Below are 23,347 nucleotides of genomic sequence, written 5' to 3'. Positions count from 1 at the left end.
TTGTGAGCAGTATGAGTAGCAAAGATTCCTTTAATGCTTATAAAACAGTGATGTTAATATTCCAGATTTCTTTTGGGTCCTCTTGGCCTTCTTTTCAGGACCAGACAGATCTGTCAGCTTCCTTGCCTTCTCTTGGAGAATGTCATTTAAAAGGTGGTGAACAGTGAGTGACTCCTTTGGAGGTCACAGACCCTTATTTTTACTGTGTATGGGAGGGTATTATAAAAGGCACGCGTTGACTGCTGAGCTTTTTGGAGAGTTGATATTTTAATAATTCCTTACTTTCTTGAGAGCAGGCCTTCTTAAATCTTCTATGGTTTTAACTATGTAAATAAGAAAGGTAAATGCCATATTTTCATGAAGCTCTTCCCATTAATATATTGACTTTTCTTGTAATCAGCTGAACTCAATTTCGTGGCCTCTCACTTTCCATAGCTAAGTGTTTATTTAATGTGTATTTTGTTTTATACCCAGTATTTTGTAATTTTTGGCTTCTTACCTTTTAATATATAAAAAGTAAGTGAAAGTCAGATAAATGACAACATAGGAGAGCCTCCTTGTCCTTATTAGATTGTTATATCCATATAATATTTCTAGTTATATTTGCAATTGACCTATATCTTGGAGAAAGAAGTTAGTTTATACATTTTATGAAGATAGTAAAAAATCATAAGTTCAAAATAAAGTAAAATTTATCTTGAAAAATCCCTTATCACTTCTAGCGTATGGCATGCATGGCCAATGTTGAATGTCCTGTTGGTAGTACTTATGCCACTGAGCCAGGTCTGTGGAAGGCACAGGTTTGGGCCAGGTATTTGGGTCATTGGGCCACTTTGCTTCTGTGTGTACAATGGTACTGAAGAACCCCTATGTGAGCCTGCTTGTTTGCAGTCTGTACACAATTGTTTTTAACACAAAGCATCTTTATCTTAATACTTGTTAATAGGCTTATTCACTTGGTGGAGGACTCAACAAGGTCATACCTATGGAAGCCTCTCAGCACCCTGCATGGGCACAGTGAATGATAATTCAGTCCTTAGTGGCCTGATCTTGACCTAACTTTATCCGTTTCATTGTCACACTGTGTTTGAGAAGGTGCCCAGAAAAACCTGACACCCTGCTTCTGTCTTCCCAAGTTGGTGTTCCCAGTGGGGGCCCTCTCTGCACAGTCTCCCTCCCTCACCCCCTTTTTATCAGACATCAGGTAAATTTACTTGAATTAAATCATGACTACCACAAGCTACCACAAGATGGCGTCAGATCATTTTAAATAATGCCAGATAGGGGGAGCCTCAGTACAATACATTTTTTTAAGTTTAAAAAAAAGTTAAAATATGTGCCTTTGGAGTGATGACATTTAACTACTTTAAATAACCTCCAATTTCTTTTCCCATTTTTTTATTGACAGTTGAGGCACATCTATGTTTGATCCCCAAAGTAGTTGGGTAGGAAGAGTCTTGAATCTTACAAGTGATTTTACTGGAGCTCTTGTATCTGGCTAATAAAACTTCCCTTTTTAATTTGTTTTTTATAAGCATTGTCTAATGGTGATCCTTAATTATTTTTACAATGGCTATTATTTCCTATCCCCCGATTATCTCTTAGTCTAATTTATTTTTACCTTACATTTATTTATTACTTCATTATTTTGTTTCCCCAACAAACATGTAGAATCTCAAGAGTCTACAGTTTTGTTTGTTTCATTATATATCCTCAGTGTCTGGGACAGTTACAGGCATGGTAAGTAATAAAAAGTTAACTGAAGAATGCATAGAAATTCAGTTTTATTTAAACCAGTGCTCTTCAATTCCAAAAGCAAATATTAAAGTTTTATAAAAGTATGAAGTATTTGAGTTTAGAGTCTTTAAGAATTTCATTGCTAATTTAGTGAAGAAGTCATCAGAACTTGAAAACTTTTATCACTTCACTTCCCTTGTGATTACAGTTCAACCTCCTTCATAATTTAGTTTGGTAATCTTCCTATTATTTACAAAGTATATTCAGTTAGGATGTGTTTATGAATATAAAATGAGCAAACCGAACTCCTTTTACTATAGTGTGAAGTTTGAATTCACACACACAAACACACACACACACACACAGAGTAAACCTGTGAGAGTCTCAGTTCCCTTGTGTCAAGCATGCTGTGTAAGCGAGGCATCTTGCTGAGGAATGGAATAGCTACACCTGACCCTCCACTAAGGCTAAATTTCATGAAGGAGCAAAAATGAATGAAATAAATGCATTTATAAAGCCATGTTTTGTTTTTGATTAGTTATCAAGGTTGTGGTTGCCAGGATGGAAAGGTGAATGACAGTTTGCAGATGGGATATGCTGAAGTGTTCAGGCCGCTGAGGACTGATCTCACTGCCCTTTTCACTGATAGGTCCCTCAGCAAAGAAGGATTTACTTTCCAAACTGATCCCTGAGGTCATCGAGGTTTATCTTCCAAATCAGTAATTCACTCAGCAGCAAGTATTTATTGAGTATTGCTACGTCAGACACTGCTAGGAATAGAGATAAAGGAGTGACTGAAAAAGGTAGTATTTCTGCCCGCATAGAGCCTATGTTCTAATCTTGTGTCTTTAGGGCCAGAGATATCTTTAAGAATGTGTGAAAGCGGGCCTCCCCTGGTGGCGCAGGTGGTTGAGCACAGTGCTGTGGAGCTGTCTGCAGCCTCTGCAGCGCCGGTTCAACCCTGGCCGGCGAGGGTCCCACATGGCGTGGCAGACCTCTCCTGCCACGTCCGCTGCTCCCCTCAGCAGTGTATTCTGGTCAGTCTGCCTGTTCTGTTCCCCACTCTGTCTCTGGTGAATCCTCTCACCCCCCCGCGAATCTGGCCTGTACCCCCGTTCTTGTATAAATAAATAAATAAATCTTTAACAAAAAAAGAATGTGTGAAAGTGATGGACCGTTCCTGGGAAAGTCAACTAATCCATCAACCTGTTACACACACACACACACATTCTCTCTCTTTCTCTCACAGCTGCTGTGTGTGTGTGTGTGTGTGTGTGTGTGTGTGTGTGTGAGAGAGAGAGAGAGAGAGAGAGAGATCCATACTCACTGACTTTTGTATACCATTTCATGGGGTTCATGAGACTTAGAGTTCAAATAAAGGGTACATCTTCTGTCTCTTAGCCTGTCCACTGCTCTCTCTTCCCTTTCGGCAGCTTATGATGTCCTGGATGAAGCTTCCTTCTAATTTTCTTTTCAGTTTTGATCACAGCAGGGAGCTGTAAACCTCTGGGAAAAGTGTCCAAATGAGGCTCAGCATGCCTGAGTCAGCAGCCATCTTTTCCTGTGGCTCTGTGGAGGGCACTTCTGCTTCCCAGATCTCTTTGTAGCTGAGTGATGGAAGGATTGGGCTTGATGAACTCAGGTGATTGAGGGTAGGTTAGGTGGGCTGGCTTTATAGGGAACAGAAATCATCTGGAGGTAAAGCACAGTCTCATCTCTCATTAGCTGGGTGCGTTTGAGCAAATTATTTATTTTATACGAGCTGTTTTTCTTATATGTGAAAGAGAAAAACCAGTATATACCTTATGGGAGAGATTTGAGAATTAAAATGAAATAATGTATGTAAACTGCCCGGGAGAGGAATGGTAGCTATTATCAGCCTTGTTACATCCAAATTGTTTATTGGAGGGAATTTAATCAATAAATAACTTATTTATTGATCATCTGGCATAACCTGCTTCTGTGATTATTCTCCTGTGATGCTAACACAGTGTAGGGTAGGTAAAAGGTTTCAGGCTTTTCTGCCCTACCGCCATTAGGATAGATGAGGGAACCCTGTGGTCCTGAATGCATGCCTGATGGTGGGCACCTGAAGTGGGTACACCTGGGCTGAGAGACTGAGTTTATAAGGGCGGCGTCACAGGGACGCCAGCAGAAGCCAAGAATGAACGGAAACTGAGAGAATGCCAGAGAGCCCAGATAGAGTGAAGATTTGCTGGGGGCTGGGAGGACTGCCAGCCTCCCGGCCCCCCAGCCCCTCTGCCTGCCACGTACCTGCTAAATCCCATTAAAAGAGCTGCAAAAACCACTGAGGACTCTGACTCCTCCTTTACCTGGGCTGCTGGATCCTAGAAAACCTGCACTGTGTCCAGTCCTGCCCTTATACACAGTCACCAGGCGGTGATTTAAGACAACACTCTATGTTAGGTTTCATTTAACTTCCTGGCCCCACCACTAACTAACTGGGTGACCCTCACCTCTTGTCTACTCTGCATTCAGTTTCTAGTTCTGAAAGATGGGGTTATGATATCACATGACACAGTCCCAGAGAGAGACTGTTAGGGGATTTCAACAGACTGCGCAAGTAAAGAATTTTGCTCAGTGTCTGCATAATGGTTACTTCTGGTTTATGATAAGCTGGTTCAATATTAATAGTATTATTATTTATTATTTAGGTAAACATAACCTTGCCCTCTCCAACCAGGGATAGATTGGATCTAAGGGCACTTTCCCCAGGGTTACAGGCAGGTTCATCTCATGATACCATCTCACTTATATAGGCCCAAGTAGTAAAATTAAGACCCTTGTCTGAAAAGTGGCCTTACAGGTTACTTGAAAAATAATTACTATTCCTGCAAATAGCTGTGGTTACCATGAAATAATCCACTTAGTAAAAGATGAATGGTAATGCTTCTTTTTGTGTTTTCATTTAGTATCCCAACCCAATGGATAAAAATGTCATCGCTGTAAAAATCGTGGAGGAAAAACGAGGTAAGTTCCTGAAAATACCTTACTTCACTGATGAGCATTAAGTAACACTGATTCTTTTAAAGGTGTGTGCGTGTATGTGCATGCGCATGGTGTGTGTCCTCTTATGTTTTTAACAGATATATTTATGCATTTGATCAAAACGCGTGCCCAGTATTAGAGCTGCATGAGTCTTGCCCAAGATGATCTTGCCACTTTCTTAATTAACAGTTGATGACAATTGTAACAGCTAACATTTTTGAGCTCTTAATATGTGCCAGACACTCTTACTTTTATTGACTCAATCTTCAGAACAATGTATGGGTTAGGTATTATTGTTACTCTTATTAAATGGATGAAGAAACCAAAGTACACAGAACTTAATAACTTGCTCAAGGTTACATTCTGTATCCTTATCATATAGTTACATATTATTTTATTGGTAGTAAAATAGATGTGATTAATAGCATGTCCATATATGAGATATGACCATATAGTGATTAGATTGTGAAATATAACTGTACTTAGCAGTGTAATTTGTGTCAATTGGAGTAGGTTGACAAGCTATGCTTTTGCTGCCCGTGGTTGTGAATACTAAACTTTATTGGCACAGTCATACCTATTTCTTTACATATAGTCCTGTGTTGCTTAACAGAGAGGATATGCTCTAAGAAACGCAGCCTTAGGCGAGTTCGTGGATATGCAGATGTCACGCAGTGTCTGTAACTCTCCAACAGCACTCTCTTTGTTGCTGGTGTAGAGATTCAGGGGGCATCCAGGACATCTTGTAGCACCCTAAGGATGTGTGCTGATGTCACTTGGCAACAAGAATTTTGAGACCACGGTCATATATGCAGTCCATTGACCTAAATATTATGTGGCCAATGGCTGTATAGCCTGTGACTGTCTCCATGCAATAGTAGCAGAGTTGAGTTGCTGCAACAGGGACTGTCTGACTCACAAAACCTAAAATATTTACCATTTGGTCCTTTGCCAAACCCTGGTGTAGGTGTCTCAGTCCTCCTTTGTCATTCTCATCTCCAGTGGAAGCATTTACACTGTCAGTATCTGAACTTGGGAACCAGGCAATGCAGGAAGCTATAATGATGCTTATAGGCAATGCATGACCTTTTGGAGACACCCAGACCCATGTCTGACTTGCTCTTGAGCCTTTTGAGAAAATGAGTGAAATACACTGTTTATTATGTTTCTTTGAGACCTTCTCTGTTCTTTTGCCTGTGAGGGCATAATTTGTACTTCTATACTGTGTAAGTGTACTTAAAAATAAATATTTTTTGTACCCTAGTAGTGTGGAAGACACTTGTTATTTGACATCAGACAGGTCTGATTTCATTAACTACCAGTGTATCCAAAATTTTGAGTGACTTAGTTTCTTCATCTGCTAAACAGAAAAATAACAATCCTGATTTTAGGCTGTTGTAAAGATCAAGTGAGAGACAATGTGCAAATTCCTAGTGGCACAGAACGTTAATTATAGTCTCCAAGAGCGGCCAGTTCAATTTTAGTTTCTGTGCTGCAAAGTTGGGATGAGCTGGCCAAAGGAGTGCCAAGGGACAGGCGAGGAGCTGGTTTCTCATTCGGTCTATAGTGTCTGGACCGTCAGGGTGTTTGACCAAGGTTCAGGGCTACCATGGCCAGAACTGAGAAACCCGGTATGAGTGTGGCTGAAGCACAGTAATGCACAGAGCAAAAGACAGCACATCAAAATATATCTTTTTCTTCACCTTGGTCTCCTGTTTTGTTAACTCAAATCTTGTGTGCATTTTGTACATCCCTGGTACTATTCTGGAAAGTTTGTTCCAAAACAGAATGATTCCAGTTACAGGGACCCTGCTCTCTGCTGAAAGAAGAGTGTGACAAATACAATTAATTATGGGTTTAAATTTAATAGTCAGAAATCTTTGCATGAAAACATGTTTGATGCAAAGAGCAAAAATGTAACTCCTCAAAGTTCAAATAAAACTTAAAAACAACAAACATGTTTGGTACAGAAGGTGGCAGATCTCCCTTTCTGTTGAAGCTTTGTTTCTGTTGGTATTGAGTAGTAGGAAGCTACTGGCCATTGTCATTGGAGTTGACATTGATGGTCAGGGCATGAGCAATTTGCAGTTTTTATTCTGACTTTAGAATGTGCAGTGTGAGTGGCTGTTTTACCCTCATCCCTTGATCACAGATAAGTGTAGTTGCCGTGATTTGGCCAAGAAAAATGTCAAGGAATTGAGTTTTCAGTTAAACATTTTCTCTAGTAATTCTACATAGAAAATTGAGATTGAGGGGCCTCCCTGGTGGCTCAGGGGTTAAACTCTCAGCACTATCAAGCTATAGCCAACCACTGCAACAAGTGTTCAATCCCCGGCCAGGGAGCTACCCTCATGGCGGAGACAGATCTCTCCTGTCTCGCCCACTGTTCCCCTCAGCAGTGTATTTCAGTGTATTCTGTGCTCCAGTCTGTCTGGTAAATCCTCTCATTCCCCGCACCTCTGACCTCTACCCCACTCTTGTATGCATAAATAGATAAATCTTTTTTAAAAAAAAGAAAATTGAGATTGGTATTAAAAGTTTTATTGACATCAATACTAAAATACATTTCCTTAAAGTTTTTTGAGTGTAAAGTTTTTATCTTTCTAGATGTGTCAACAGGGATCATCTATAGAAAGAGGATTGCAATCTGTCAGAATGTGGTTCCAGAAATTTTAAGGAAGGTAAGTTCATTTCAAAATTTAATCAGCTTTGCTATAACATTGGCTACTTTTCAGATGGGCTTGGAAAGAGGCTGCATTTTCTGATGTAAAGGGCTATTAGGACTTTTCCAAGTCTTCTGCCTCCAGCCCTTCAGAGGAAGGAAGTGTCTCATAACGAACCTCAGTTCTGGCAATGCCGCAGTAGATAGGTTTTTTCCTATCGGTTTCTGTCTCTCTCCTGTTCAGGGCTCTTAGTGGTCATCGAGGTCTACATTTTTTTTAAAAGATACCCTGGACATTTTGCATGAAGTGACCGCCTTTCCTTCTCTGTCCATTGTTGGATATGACTCAGGTGAGAATGATCACAAGTGGGCAGGTTGTAAATAGTTGCTCTTTAGTAAGGAAGAGCAAGGCTTCAGTTTCTCTTTCACTGTCAGAATAGTTATTTCAGGGAACGTAATGCTCTCAATGTGCTGGGTCAGCTTTATTGTGAATATATCTATAAAGTTATGGCATTGATGTTGAAATCTTCATGATAGCAAATTGTTTTCTCTCTTTGAAATCTTTAAGCACTCTGGTGATTGTTGGAAAAAGGTAAGTGAAAATTTTAATCTGGTTGCTTGAATGATGGAGGGATTGTTGGGAGTCCATCCTTTCAGAATTACTAGGAAGGGGTGATCATATACACATGCTATGTACTTTTTAAAAAAGTCTCATGTGGTTTCAAACCGGAAGTGATTCTGTGTGATGCAGAGCCTAGCTGGGCTCCTGCTGATTAGCTTGCAAATTACATTGCTGTGCTGTCTGTAGAAAAAATGACAGTTTCTGTCACTTCCTTATCATGTATTAAAGCTCTGTCACATTCTTCAGTGAAAAGAAAGCTGATATGACAATGAAAATGAACTTTTGAAAAAGATGGCAAGATATGTTGCGGGGTATGCAGCAAATTAACACTGGCTTTTTCCAGAATGTTACCCTGCCTTTGCCCTATATACACACTTTGAATCTATTATTTAAAAAGGCATTCAACTTTGTCCTGTATCTCAATTCTTAAATAATTTAAGGACACCTCTGACTTGTACAATTCTGCCTCTGTAGTTTTCCATGTCTCCTTTGCCTAGGAAAGCATACATTTCTAGGTGCTGGACAGAGTTTAAAATGAAGAAAATATTTTGCCTTATATCGTCCTGCATGTGGGTTCATAAGTGGACCTTATTAGAATCCATCAACCCAAGGCCATAACCAGCTCTAGAGGAGACATGGAGGAGGCTGATAATTTGCTTTGTGTTTAACAGTTAAGGAAATCAGGCCAGAGCTGGTATAGCATGTATAAATCCTGGGCCATTTGCATGTCCTTACTAGCATTTAGTAAGGTCATAGTTTGATTACTGAGGGCTTACAGTAGCCATTGGTGAGCTGTCGTCCATATATCAGGATCACTTGTCCTTAATTATGCAAGACAGAACAACTCCAAATTTAGTTCTTATGAGCCTGCTTTTCTAAATTGAGAAAACCATCTTTCCTTTGTTGAACAGGTGAGCATTTTAAAGGTGCCTAATATTCAGTTAGAAGAAGAGTCGTGGCTCAATCCTCAGGAAAGAAGCATGGCCATACAGAGCCACTGTCTCACATGGACTCAATATGCATCCATGAAGGAAGAGTCTGTTTTCCAGGAAAGTGCAGAAAATCCAAATTGGTAAGATGACCTCTGTGTGTGTGTGTGTGTGTGTGTGTGTATGTATGTATGCGTGCACATGCATGTGCTCACAGGATGGATACTGGGATGCAGATATATTGAAAAGGTATGATTTCATACTTATAAGGTTATATATAACTCATTTAAGTTACACATTAATTTTTACTCATACAAATAATAGATTTTCATCAGAAGCACCTTTTACTTTTCTGTATTTTTTATAAAAAATTTTAAATAATCACATGATTCTGGGAACAATAATATGTACCTTGTTAAAAATATTAAGCAGTTCTGGGAAAAAACCATTTTCATCCAGATATAGTGTGTTTATAGAAATTTTTTAGCCCATTCTTAATTGACATGTAGATTGTTTCTGAACTCTTGCTATTACAAAAAAAAAGTAATGAAAATTCCTATGGTTACCTATTTCCCCACTGTTCAATAACCTTTTAAGTTATATGGAGCAAAGTGGAATATCTGAGTCAAAGGTGTATGCATTTTATGTTTTGATACATATTACTAGATTCCTCTGTAAAGAAAAATTTGACCACTTGCTTTTTTTTTTACACCTTTGGTTTGTCATGTTCTTGTCCACTTCGATACACTTTCTTTCACTGGATACAGCAGGTCACTACTTACTGGCACCTGCTATGTCAAGGTCAAAGCCAGATATTTCACCTGCCTTGCTTTGAAGCACAGATTAAAATAAAGGTGACAAGGTGATGAGCTGCTGAGTCAAGATATGAATCCGAGTATCATGGATCCACCGTGGCAAAGTGGTGAAGTAGGATTATGGACATTTATAAAGGGTGGATTTGTCTCTGCAGTGCTTTGGGTCCCTGGGTTTGGAGAATGGGTTTTATCCTTTCAGCCGCAAAAAGGTTTCTGAGCAGAGGATGTGTGATGAAAGCCATGATTGAGACTCTAGGAAACTTATGTTTTCTTAGCTCTTGACATGAATTTAGAAAGGCATTTTAAGCAGACATTCTGAAAGAGTGGGTAATTGGGAGGATGTCAAAGAAAGAGGGATACATTATTACCTTCATTCCCCTTTTGCCAGGGACTGTGAGACTAATGACTAGCAACTGCATCCAGAGGATGAAATATGGACTATTTTTTTAAAGAAAAAAAAAGCTTGACGGCTGCTGAGTCTAAAATTAGACCTTCAAGCTGTGTGTTGGTTGGCAGGTGTGGGTGTGTGATGGGAAACCAGATGTCATTCTGTCCCTGTGCATGGCCTGTCGACTCAATTCAAAGATGGTCTCCAAATGGGTTTCCTGTAGAACCCGATGAAGCCTTGCTCTGTGTGTCTTTACATAGATCCATTTTTGCCTTCCTGCTGACAACTCTGAAGTTGTGGCACCTTCTGGGGCATGAGCTTTCCCCTATCTGTGTTATCACACAGCTGGGTGTTTCTAATATGCGCTCTCACTTTCCTAGCTTCATTGGACATTTTCTTTCTGCAATTTTTTATGGAATGGAATTTGTATCCTTTTTGGAAGGTGGAGTGATATGTTTTCCACTCACCTCACTTTTCTGTAGCCCAGCTTGGCAGTCCATGCCTCAGAGAATACCTCCTGTAGTTAAGCTGTCCTATGGACATCAGTAAGGCTACCTGCCACAGCAAGTGACAGGTGTCCTATCTCAGATGATACCAGCAATCACCTATACATGTAACAGGCAGTGTTCTAAGTGGTTATATCTGTGTGTCTCTCTCTCCATATGTAAGTTCATTTGCTCCGTGTAGCCACCATATGAGGTTACAACTATTATTCCCATTTTGTGAACAGATGCTTAGTGAAGTTAAGTAACTTGAACAAGGTAAGATGTCAGTAAGCATCTGAGGCAGATCCAAACCTTTTGACTCCAGAATCTGTGCTGTTGGTAACTATGCTGCCCTTCCTCTCAGTGAGGGACTGTTATCTCTTAACCACGTGGGCCATACTTCCACAGTTGCTGTTCTTTTGACTCCACCTTTATCTGAGCATTTATTTTTTCTTTAAGTTGGGTTTCTTCATGGCTGCCAGTGGCAATTAGGGTCAAAATATATCTTTGTCCACATTTAGTGAGAGAAGGAGACCTGTGAGAGGAAGGGAACCTGCCTATCAATCATAAAGGGAAAAAATGTCCCAAATGTGTTCCAGTGAACTTAGATCACCTAGACCAATAAGAGGGATCACAAGACTAATGGAGGCTGATTGGCCCTAACATGTCAGGATCCGCCCCTAGAACCAGGGGTAGTATCGCTTACCTCTGAAATGCATGGGCTGTGCGGGCCCGGGATGGATGCTTGAGAAAAAGTAATTGGAAAATACTAAGAAAGAGACACTGCTTACCCCTTTCTTTCCTCACAATGTGCCCATTGTCTTCGGTCTTTTTTTGGGAGGTAAGAGATGAATACAGGGATATTTCTACACCAGTTGCCTCCCAGGGGGCAGGAACCAGAACTGGAAAGCCAGCAGGAACTAAGACAACCTCATAGTCTTTTGCTTTTCCATGCTTGGCTCATTTGTCTAATAGACAGATCTGCCTTATTCACTCAGCTGACCTGCTTCCTTCAGGCTAATATAGGCTATCCCATGTCTTGCAGCACAGTAACAGGTAGAATCCCACCTCTGTTACAGCACAGTAACAGGTAGAATCCCACCTCTGTTACAGCACAGTTAAAGGTAGAATCCCACAGTAACAGGTAGAATCCCACAGTAACAGATAGAATCCCACCTCTTACAGCACAGTAACTGGGTTAGAATCCCACCTCTGAAACTATAGCTACATGCCATTGCAAGTTTACTGTACTTCTCCAAGCCCCAGTTCCTTCAGTTGTATGGTGAGGATGCTAGCCCTGTCTCAGAAGGGGGCTGTGAGAATTAAATGCCATGGTACATGCAGGGAGCAGAGTGCAGTATCTGCCCCTGGGGTCAGTAAGCACTGATGTTGGTATTATTACCTTTATTGTTCTTATCAATTAAATCTTCACATGACTTGATTCTAATCCTTAATATGCATCATTTTAATATAGAAACACCGTTTATAATTACACCATTATGCTGTAGGAAGTTGTTGCCTGTTGTGATTTTGTATTCACTCAGCAACCAGTGCCTCAGCTCCTGAGTCAGGGGTGTAGGAACCATTCTGTTTTATGTCCAGAGCGAGACTGAGCATTGAAGGGAATAGCATCCAGAGGTCAATGCGAGGATTTGGCAGGGGCTGAAGTCCCCCCTATTTTGGCTTCTCTTCTCGGTCTGTGCTGTGGCTGCGCCTACTGTAGACCTGGCTGTGATGTGTGTTGCTCGGAGGAGGTGCCTCAGTGTTCACAGTCAGAGGTGTGGCTGATACACTATGTAGTCTTAGGACAGTGGGGCCAAATCAGAAAATAGAACAGTAAAAAAATTAAAAGTTAGCTTTGTGGGACTATTCCACTCCTGGGAGTGGAGACTCGTTTGTATTACTTTAGATTTTTTAGAAGAAAGAGAAAAACTTTGGTTTCCACCCTGTGAGACCTTATATTTTGAGATAAACTTCTGATTTTTTGCTATTTTGCATTTGCCACTAGTCTTTATAGCATATTTGTTTATAGCATGTAAATGTATTTACTTTTCTATACTTCATAACATGTTTACTTGTTTCTGATTCTTTTCCTTAGAGTAGATTTTTTATTGTACTGTGTTGGATTATGATTGATCTGCATTTGATTTGGCTTTAATAATGGACCTTTACTTCATCCAAGTGATCCTAAAAGATAATCATCTTGTGAAGGTATTTTCTTGGGCTTTGCTCGTTCTTTTTATTTATTTATTAATTAATTATTTATTTATACAAGCACTGGGTACAGTCAGAAGCGTGGGAGGGTGAGAGAATTCACCAAGCCAGAGCCAGGAGCAGAGCAGCCAGAAGGACTGAAGTACACTGCTGAGGGGAGCAGCGGGCGGCAGGAGAGGTCTGCGCGCCATGTGGGACCCTCCTCCCGTGGCTGGAGAGCAGCCAGGGATCGAACTGGTGCTGCAGAGGCTGTGGGCAGCTTCGCAACCCAGTGCTCAACCACTGCGCCACCAGGGAGGCCCGGCTTTGCTCTTTCACCACAATTTTCTGTGTTTTTGTTTTTTGTGTGTTTTGTGATAAGTCAAAACTTTTCTGTTATCTTGAAGCAAAGTTTAAATCATCACCATGTGGAGATGTTACTCTGTGATGTTGCAGAGCTGGGCTTCTGGTGCTTTTGAGGACGATCTTTCTCTCAGACTCACCATTGAGTATCTCCACTGATGCCTACAAACTTTATTTCTGAGATTTAAAAATGTTCAGCCTAGTAATGTTAGGAACATTGAATATGTTGATTCAACATTCATAAAATATCAAGGAAATTCCTCTTGGAATATAGTAAAATAAACAACTCCCCACCCCCATCAACATGCATATGAAATTAATGGCATAAGCAGCTGTTTTTAGTTCAATACATTTTCATTATTATTGAAGCTACTCATAGCCTTATTCTAATACATACATTATATACTATCTTGAATTTTTTATTTTTCAATTTATGTGTTAAAGCATCCTAATTCTTGAACTTTCCTTTGGTGAATCACAACATGATTTGCTTGTTTTGAGGGAATAATTGTTGGGCATTTTTTTCTTGTGTATCCATATTTTCTCTGCTCTAAAATATTTTTTTTTTTTCCTTCAGGAGCAAATATGGCAGTTTGGTGTTATCCATGTATTTGGTACTGCCCTTTTTTCAGTTGACCTCTAAACTCACTTTTGCTTAAATTAAAACATGCTGGCTTTGTTAACTTTTCTTAGGAATTATTTCTGAGTGCCAATCCTGATGGTAAAGGGCTTGAGGGTGTCGTTACTTAATAGCCTGAATAAATACTACTATATTTGTTCCAAAACATGACTCTCTGTGCTCATATTGACCTTGATTTCCAGTGCACCAGTGGGTGATCAAACAATTAGCAGAAAGCACTGCCAATTACAGAAAACTGAGCAACAGGCCTTTTTTGGTGTGTAAATACGACATCTGGACAAGAGCCTTGTTTAGGCTTGATAAGACTGGCCTCCAAAAGATACTCATTTGCCTTTTATGTTTGTTTTCATATAATCAGGGTCCTCTCTGTTTCCTATCCTATGTATCCCTAGTCTCTGGCACAGTGCTTGGCTCCCAGGAGATGCCCTGTGACAATTTATTGAGTGAAAGGCAGATAGTGCTCCTTATGGGCTGAAGTGAGGATAAGGGAAGAGAGGTGGAAAAGGATAGAACTGGCAGGAGAGGGAAATGTCTATAGAAGGATTTGATGGGATTTGGTAGGAAGTTCAATGTAGGGGGCATCTTGAACTAGTAACGTGGAAACCTCTCTTGGTTTTTGCTGCTTGGCCAGTTACATGCTGTCTGACTCAGGGGAAAAGATACATTAGCTGACCTGAGCTCCCTCACAGAATGATGTAAAGATTTAGTAAGAGACCACCGGGGAGTGTTCTACGCTCAGAAAGCATTAGGTAGCAGATAAATGAAAGTTATTGTTGGAACTAGTGGTGAATAGATGCTGTATTCAAAGTGGGGTAGCTCCTTGAAGGTAATAGATTTGAAAAGTAGAGTGTGCTGTTTTATTGAAAATAGAGGTGATGATTGAACTGGACCCATTGATGTTCACCTGAGAGGACATTCTATGTCATCTACAAGTAGGAACTTTTGAGATAGCTTAGTGAATGCCTATTGATATTTTAAATTCTTCTGTGCCCTTTGGTTCCCCCAGCACCATTTTTATTGAGATATAACTGACATATAACATTGTGTTAGTTTAGATGTCCAAACATAATGATTTGATATATGTGTTTATATATTGGAATGTATGACAACATACACATATGGATAGGTAACATCCATTACTCACATATTAAGACTTTTTTTTCTTGTAATGAGAACTTTCAGAATTTGTTCTCTTAGCAGCTCTCAAGTATACAATAAAGTATTGTTAACTGTAGCCGCCATGCTGGACGTTACATCCCTAGGACTTAGTTCTCTTGTAAATGAAGTTTGTACCTTTGACCACTTTCATCCATTTTGCCCACCTCCCACCACCCACCTCTTGCAGCCATCAGTCTGTTCTGTTTCTATGAGTTTGGTGTTTTCAGATTCTGCATATAAATGAGATCAAAAAGCATTTGTCTTTCATTTAGCTCCTAAGGTCCACCCATGTTGCACAAATGTAGAATATTTCTTCATTTTATGACTGCATGATATTCTGTTGTGTACATATACTGCATTTTTTAAATCCATTCACCGACTGAAGGACACTTAGATTGTTTACATATCTTGAATATGTAAATAATGTTGCAGTGACATGGTAGGGTGGTGGTGTGTGTATGCAGATACCTCTTCAACATACTGATTTTGTTTCCTTCTGGTATATATCCAGAAGTGGACTTGCTGGATTATATGCAATTCTATTTTTATTTTACTTTATTTTATTATGTTATTTTGTCCTCACTACCCCACCATCCCTTATGTCCCCTTACCTCTTTCTTTCTCCCTCCCCTCTTAATCTTAGATCCCCGATAATGTTGATTAATTAATGTTCATTACTTTTTGTAAGTACTGTACTTTATCAAATTGTTGGCTAAATTAAATGCTCAGTATTTGTATTTCTCATTCTGACTTACTTCATTATTCAAAATTCCCTCGTCCTTCCTCCATTTTACTGAAGATGGCTGCAGCTTATCTTTCTTGTGACTGAATAGTATCCCATAGCATGGCTCTGCCACATGTCCTTTATCCAGTCATCTGTTGATGGACATTTAGGCTGCCCCATGTCCTTTCCATTTACTATTGTAGAGAATGCAGCAATAGACATTGTAGATCATTCTCTCTCTCTTTTTTTTGCATTGATAGTTTCATATTCTTTGAATAGCTGCCTGATGTTGATTTTTTTTTTTTTTATTTTGGAGGAATGGCCATGCTATTTTCCTAGTGGCTGTACCAGTCTATAACCATCAAGAGTGCTCAAGGGTTCCCTTTTTTCCACCTCTTTGCCAACATCTGAGATATCTTGTCTTTTGAGGAGATCCATTCTCACAGGTGTGAGGTGATATGTCACTGCGGTTTTGATTTGCATTTTCCTGATGATTAGTGATGTCGAATTCCCTTTGGTTTTGAATAGTGAATTATTCCAGTGCTTGGATTAGGGTTGCCAGTCCCCCTCATAGTCGAAAATCTGTGAATCACTTACAGCCAGCCCACCATTTAATGAAGAAACTGTGGATGCAAAAAAGTCCATGTATAAGTGGATCCATGCAGTTCAAAACTGTGTTGTTCAAGAGTCAATTGTAGATTCACTGTGGTGAGTCTAGTCTTGCAGATCAGGACTGGCACCTCTGAATTAACATTATTAACTTTCTAACATTACTAACTTTCTGATTCTTTAAGTGAATCATTTGAGCAGCTAGATTTGGCAAACCCCTGATACCTAGTCAGTGTCCAGTATTCCAGTTGGTAAGCAAACACTGCTGGCAGCCCTTTTGGAATGTCTGGTTTTTGCAATATTTCTGTTAATCTTAAAAAGTATGACATGTTGATAATCTGACTCTGCAGCAAACAGTAAACACTTTTCAGCAAATACACCTGCTGAAGAGCTTAGCACAATTTGAATTTATGCAAGACAGAAGTTAACAGTGGAAGTAAGGGAGGAAGAAGGGAGATTAATGTCAAAATTGTGTTGTGTTCTCTGTTCTTATGGAGCAGAGATGCTGGTTAAATTCTCTCTCTCTTTTTTCTTAATAGCTTCTTATATCTATGGTCAGTAAAAAGTTTAGGTATTAAAAATAACTTTTTATCAATCAGCCATTGATATGCAGGACAACCTGAAGAGACAATAGACAGGAATCTGATGACTTCCTACCCAGTCTGAGGAGCCATCTCTTCCATTGGCTGTGTGTTGACATCTAGGAACTTGACTGCCCTCTTCTAATCATTGCTAATACTGGTAGCTAAGCAAAGAGATGGAAAATAAAATTGACAACCGAGTTCAGTTTCCTTGTCTGCATTTACAGCTGTATTTTGAGAAGTCTGTACTAGAGGTGTAGGCAGCTCCATTTCATGTGTTTGATCTAGTCAGGGCTGTAGCATTGAGAGGAACTTGGTGTAATTCTCGTTCTGGTTGATCATCCTCTCTGCTCTGGTTTGACTGTTATAGCCTCTTCTCTGAAGATAAGGAAGTCTTCCGGTCTAGTTCGGATGAGTCTTACTCCAAATATTCTTCATCAGATTTAAAAACAATGTTTTCTGATTTTTCTCCACAAATATTAAAATTTCATTGTGGAATAGTTGCAAAATATGTGTAAGATAAATCAGTATATGTTGATGCCCTTTTCAGGTATGTGTTCTTACAGTCAGTGACCCCACAACAAACCAGATACCTGACATCCACCCTTGTAGATTAGTTTTGCCCATTGTTGATTTCTTGTGGAATGGAGTCATAGAGTATGTTCTCTGTTCTTTCCTGTTTCTTTTGCTCATTATTGTGTGTCATCTTCTACGTTTCAGGAGCTTGTTCTTTTGCACTGCGGTATAGCATTCTACTGTAGTGCTGCAGTAGCTGCAGCTTGTTACTCAATCTGCAGAAAAATCATTTTTGCAAACATGGAATCATACGGTACATGGTATCCTGACTTTTACATTAATTTAACAGCACATTTGGAACTAATCTTTCCTTATTAATCGTGTCTTTCCTTATTAAATGTGTCATTTTAAAATGACATTTTCTGGCTGTTAAGATGCATTCATTGGGCAGAATTATTCTAGTGTGTTTTATTAAATGATCTAATTATTGGAAATTTGCATTATTTCCCAGAATGTACTCTTGTAAATAATGACGTGATGAATTTGGCATTGCTAAACTGAAGCATGCATTCTTAGGGACTATGGGTATCTTGGTGGTGGGTGTGGTGTGGTAACAACGCCTAAAGTGGGAGATCCTATACCTCTTAGCCATACACAGTGTGGTAAACAATTATTACCCTGATTAAAAAAAAAGAAGTAGAATCAGGAACAGCAACATAATTTGTATGGCCTAGTGAAAAATGAAAGTGCAGAGTACCTTTGTTTAAAAACATTTAAGAATTTCAAAACAGTGGCAGCAGACACTTCATTTGGCCCTTTTGATAGCTGATGTGATGGCACAGATCACCTTGAAACCACCTCCAAATGGGTAGCATGTACCAGTGGACCCTATATCCCAAGACAAGCTCCAACTGGGCCAGTTCACAAACTGCTGGGTGTTCTGAGGCTCTTATCACCACTCAGGATGCCAACAAACTTGTCTTGAGCAGGCATTTCTCTAGGTAGTAGGATTGTGGAAAGGGACATGGAATCTGAGGTCAACTCTGGGATTCAAGTAGTGGCCCTGCCACTTAACTTTTGCAAGACCTTAGCAAATTTGTCTTTTTTTAAAAAAAAAGATTATTTATACAAGAACCGGGGTACAGGCCAGATGTGCGGGAGCGTGAGAGGATTCACCAGAGACAGAGTGGGGAACACAACAGGCAGACTGACGAAATACACTGCTGAGGGGAGCAGTGGGCGAGACAGGAGAGGTCTGCTGCACCATGTGGGATCCTCGCCAGCCGCCCCGAGTTAAACCCGCACTGCAGAGGCTGCGGACAGCTTCACAGTGCAGCGCTCAACCGCCTGCGCCACCAGGGAGGCCCAAATTTGCCTTTTTGAAACTAAGTTTTTTCATCTGTGAAATGGGGTTAATATTTCTACCGCGTAAGATTATTGTAAGATTTGACAGCAAGTGTGTATATAAAAGATTTAATATAATTTATTGTCGTGGTCTGTTAAAAACTATCAACTATTATTGTTATCAGTTCATAAATACTGTGTTTTAGGAGACTGAGCTGCCCTGCCCAATAGTACATGCCTGCACTAGGCTGCCTGGCTCCTGAGATTTCACCATTTGATTATTTCTTATGTTAAGGCATTCCTGCTGCTGCTCATTGTTAATAACTGAGGCAACAGCTACTGCTTCCTAGGATGGTTAAAGAGAACAACTCAGGGGAAGAGGCTGTAGGAGAGGAGGTTGGGCAAGCTGGCGGTGATAGGTCTTACTGATGACTGCCATGGGAGTGTGTGAGGTATGATCGCAGTGCAGGAGAGAAGGCTGGGAAGCTGGGCAACTTCTGGAGCTCCCAGGGCTTTGAATGCCAGAATAGGAAAGGGGGGACTCTTTGTCATGTTTATGGCGATCAAGTGCTACCTAAAAGTTAGTGAAGCACAAAGATTTTGCAGTTTATGGGAGCTGGGTTTGTCCCTTGGGCATTTACTCTCAGACACTGTGCTTCTCTTTTTGTAAATGGGAATGATAAGGCAGTAGTAGATAGCATTATTATTATTGTTATTGCTACTACTAGTGTTACTATTATCGGCTAACATTTGTTGAGTGCTTACCCATATTACCTTGAGTATAGGTATTACTTATTCACCCTTAGAATAATGGGATGATAGGTATTTTTAACCCCATTTACAGAGGAGACTGAACTTCACAGAACTTCAGGAACTTGCTTACATGGGTGGGTCCCTGTTAGAACTGAGCTAGAAATCCAGGTAATCTGACTCCAGGAATCCATGTCCAGTATATCTCTCTATCTCTATGTGTGGGTGACAGTGCTCTGGCATGGTGGGGTGCACATATGAAGACACAGGAGTTAGGCAGGAGTGGGCATGTACTCTGATCTGCAGACCCTGCGTTTCTTTTGGGGCATCCCCTATGGGGAGTCATTTATGTGGTTATAGGAAAATGCAGAAAACATACTGATTAGAGCAGATGTCATTACAAGAAAATATCCATGGAACATTTTTTCCCCCTCTCAAATACACTTTAATTAAATTCCCATCATGAAAACAATTAGGCAAGATTTGCTATACCTAGCCAGTCAATAATTCAGGGACAGGATCTCATTAAGAGCTTTTGCTTGCCTGGAAACTGCTGTTTGGAGGATTCAGAGCTGGTGGCTGTATGCTCTGGGGATTAGTTCCTGCTCTCTATATCCTCTGAACTTTTTTATTTTCCCAAATCCAGAAGGAAGCACATTTTTAAATGGTCCAAAAGTAGGGAGACTGCTTGTAAAACTGCCACTCACTCTCACAAAAGTATTCCTGGATTGGCGCTGTGCTGTCTGTCATGATTCCATTGTGAATCTATGTTGAATTATGTCCACCCATGGACAAAGCCATAGATGTGACTCCGATGAAGGCACAGTCTGAGTGAGGGAGCAGCCTCTTGTACTAATTTTCTGGACTGGGGTGATTTCTCTCTCAACCAAGTGAAGACTGCCCCCTACTGACTTCAGTAGGTAAAACTCCTGAGACTTTAGGTTTGTTTTCCCTGATAAAGTATTAGCAAATAAAGTCAGACTGCCTTTATTTTGCTTTTTCCATTTCTGTTCCCTCCTACCTCCTTCTCTCCTTTCTTTCCTAATGCAGTATTGATTTCCTACTATGTGCTAGTCATTGCAAATGAAATTGAGGATGCAGGGAAGAAAAAATATATCACTACAATTATTTAGAAAACAGTTGGCATTACCTATTAAAGTTGAACCTGTGCATGTCCTGTGGTCCATGTATTTGACTGTTAGATACTCTAGAGACACTTGTGCACTTATGTGCCTGGATGTATTATAAATATTTTCATTACAACACCTTAATACTTTTAAACTGGGTCCATATTAAATGGAAGCTTATCTAGCATGAGGGATTTAGGTTAACTATATGTAGTAAGAAGAAATGTCTGATGTGCTTTGTCAATGACTTATTGAGGGAAAGTGCAACATTTTCTTCTCTGGCAGTCTTCAAATATAATAGGATAAACTCATTTTGTTGATGGTTGAGGACATGATCTTCCTTTACTGCCCTATTATTCTCTGGTATCTGGGCAAACCCTGAAAATGCTTTTCTGAGCACTTACTTCTCCCAAAAGAAATGGAAAGAAATGCTGGTTAGGATATGATGCACGAGAGACTTTTATTAATCCCTTATCTATACTTGCCTTGAGGACCAAACAGTGTGTCCTTCCCAAGAGTGTGAGACTGCTTCACTTTTCACTTTCAAATATTAAAATCACTGTAAATGTCTACTTTGACTAATCTGGACTAACGACAGAAAAGATTAGTGTCACTAGCATATAGCTTTACATGAGCAAATCACTTTAAATAGGCTTAAATCTAAGAGGTAAAAGCTGTTTTGCCTAGACTTTTCTAGTATTTATGTCATATTCACTGTGTGTGTGCACATGCACGTGGTGTGTGTGTGTGTGTGAGAGAGAGAGTGGGAGGGACAGTCAGAGGGAGAGAATGGGGGAAAGAGAAAGACAGAGAGAGAAAGAGAGAGAAAGGCATTATTTTTACCATGTGCATGATGTAAAAGTAGAAGAGTTAATTGCTAATTAGAGAGGTCAAATTAAGGGGTTATGATAACTATTTTTACCAAAACCATGATCTTATTTATTTATTTAAAGATTTATTTATGCACAAAAGAACTGGGGTACAGGCCAGAGGTGTGGGGGGTGAGAGGTTTCACCAGAGACAGAGCGGGGAATAGAACAGGCAGACTGACTGAAATACACTGCTGAGGGGAGCAGCGGGTGAGTCACGAGAGGTTTGCTGCTCCATGTGGGGCAGCTTCTTGGCCGGGATCAAACTCGTGCTACAGTGGCTGCGGATAGCTTCATAGGTTGCGTCTTAATCCCTTGCGCCACCAGGGAGGCCCCAAAACCACAGTGTTTGGGATTCAAAAGAGAATAAGGAGTGACAGAAGGGATAAGAGGAAAGAGGAGGATGATATGGAAATATAAAAAGAATGAAGGTAAGAGAAGAAATTAAGGGCTAGGTAGGGAGAAGAGGAAAGAGGAGGAGGAAGAGCAGGGACTGTAACAAATAAAAGAGAAAGTAGAAATGGTAATGTTAAAGGGGATAAAGCAGAAAAATAGAAGAATCAGAAAACAGAAATAGGAAAGACAGAAAGGAACAACAGACAACCAACTGATCAATAAACAAATGCACAAACAGATGGGGGGATAATTGCTTCTCAGGACTTTGATGGCTCCCAGTGAGCTAGTCGTTGCTATTTTAGTCTGGTCTGCTGGGGAGCACCACAGGGCTGGGTAGGATAGTTTTCCCATCGTCTGCTGTCTTCCTTGTAGCGTGTTGAGGAGGATAAAAAATAAATAAGAGCACAAAAGGGCATGGATTGAACTGCATCTGTGGGTGTGGGGGGTCCGCACTCTTTCTGGGCCCATGAAGTAGTTGGGTGGGAGATGGGCCTCCTGAGGGCTCCTTCCACCTGGATTACCAAGAGGCCCCTAATGTACGGACCCTCCTATGAGACTCCCCCTGATGTCCTTCCTGTTGGTAAATGCACCAGTTAAATGGTCCTGCTGGTGTCCAGGAAGGGGGAGGGGAGGGAAGTGCCCCCACAAAGGGCTCACGTCCTGTGCTGTGTGCCTGCCCTGTGGCTCTCTTTGCCCACCTATCTCTGTCTGATGTTCTCAGATGTCTCCAAATTCTCCAGGTATCTGATCTCCATGGTTTTTCTTGGTTTCTGCTTGTCCACGGGGGCCAGCTTTGTGGGTGGGGGAGGGGAGAAGGGTTCTGATGATTCTCTCTCTTTCCTTCCCCTGTCCTTCCAGTTTTCTTCTACATCTGGATGAATCACCGGCGTCGCCCAGTTTGTTGCATCTGGGGACTCGCTGTTATTTCTCCCTATCATTTGTTTTTATGGGAGAACTTGATCCTAGTGGCTCTTTGCTGCCAGTTTGATTATAATGTGTCTTGGTGTGGGTCTTTTTATACTTATCCTAGTTGGTATTCATTGAGATTCTTGAATATGGATGCCCGTTGCCATCATTTCTTCAAATAGGGTCTCTGTGGGCTTCTCTTTCTCTCTAGTTCTGGCACTCACATAATGGGTACATTGATTGTCCTATGACATCCTGTAAGTCCCTTAAGCTGTCTTTACTTTTCTTCATTGTTTTCCCTTTTTGCAGTTCAGATTCAATAGTTTTTAATTAATTCTTTCTTAAGTTTTCGATTCTTCTACTTATTCAAGTCTTCTGTTGAATCCCTCTAATGAAATTTAAATTCAATTATTGTATTCTTTAACTCCTGAATTTCTGTTCTTTTCTTTGGTGATAATCTTATTTTGTTTATGTATCAGTTTCATAATTTTGTTTATTTGTCTGTATGTGTTCCCTTAGCTCAT

At 40.3% G+C, this 23,347-nt stretch overlaps 1 protein-coding gene across 1 annotated transcript in view; it reads left to right on the top strand.

Moving 5' to 3' along the window:
- Nucleotides 1-23,347, top strand: part of PRELID2 (PRELI domain containing 2) — a gene marked incomplete at both ends in the record, with an annotated part of 59,215 nt that overhangs the window by 6,919 nt on the left and 28,949 nt on the right. Inside the window, 3 exons of the mRNA XM_084252880.1 lie at nt 4,671-4,728; nt 7,354-7,427; nt 8,942-9,102. Of these exons, the coding sequence (XP_084109006.1) occupies nt 4,671-4,728; nt 7,354-7,427; nt 8,942-9,102 (293 nt within the window). The remainder of the gene's footprint in view (nt 1-4,670; nt 4,729-7,353; nt 7,428-8,941; nt 9,103-23,347) is intronic.

The sequence above is a fragment of the Talpa europaea genome (genome assembly GCF_964194135.1).
Source record: "Talpa europaea genome assembly, chromosome: 13".
NCBI classification, from domain to species: Eukaryota; Metazoa; Chordata; class Mammalia; order Eulipotyphla; family Talpidae; genus Talpa; species Talpa europaea.
This window is presented reverse-complemented; position numbering and strand designations above follow the sequence as displayed.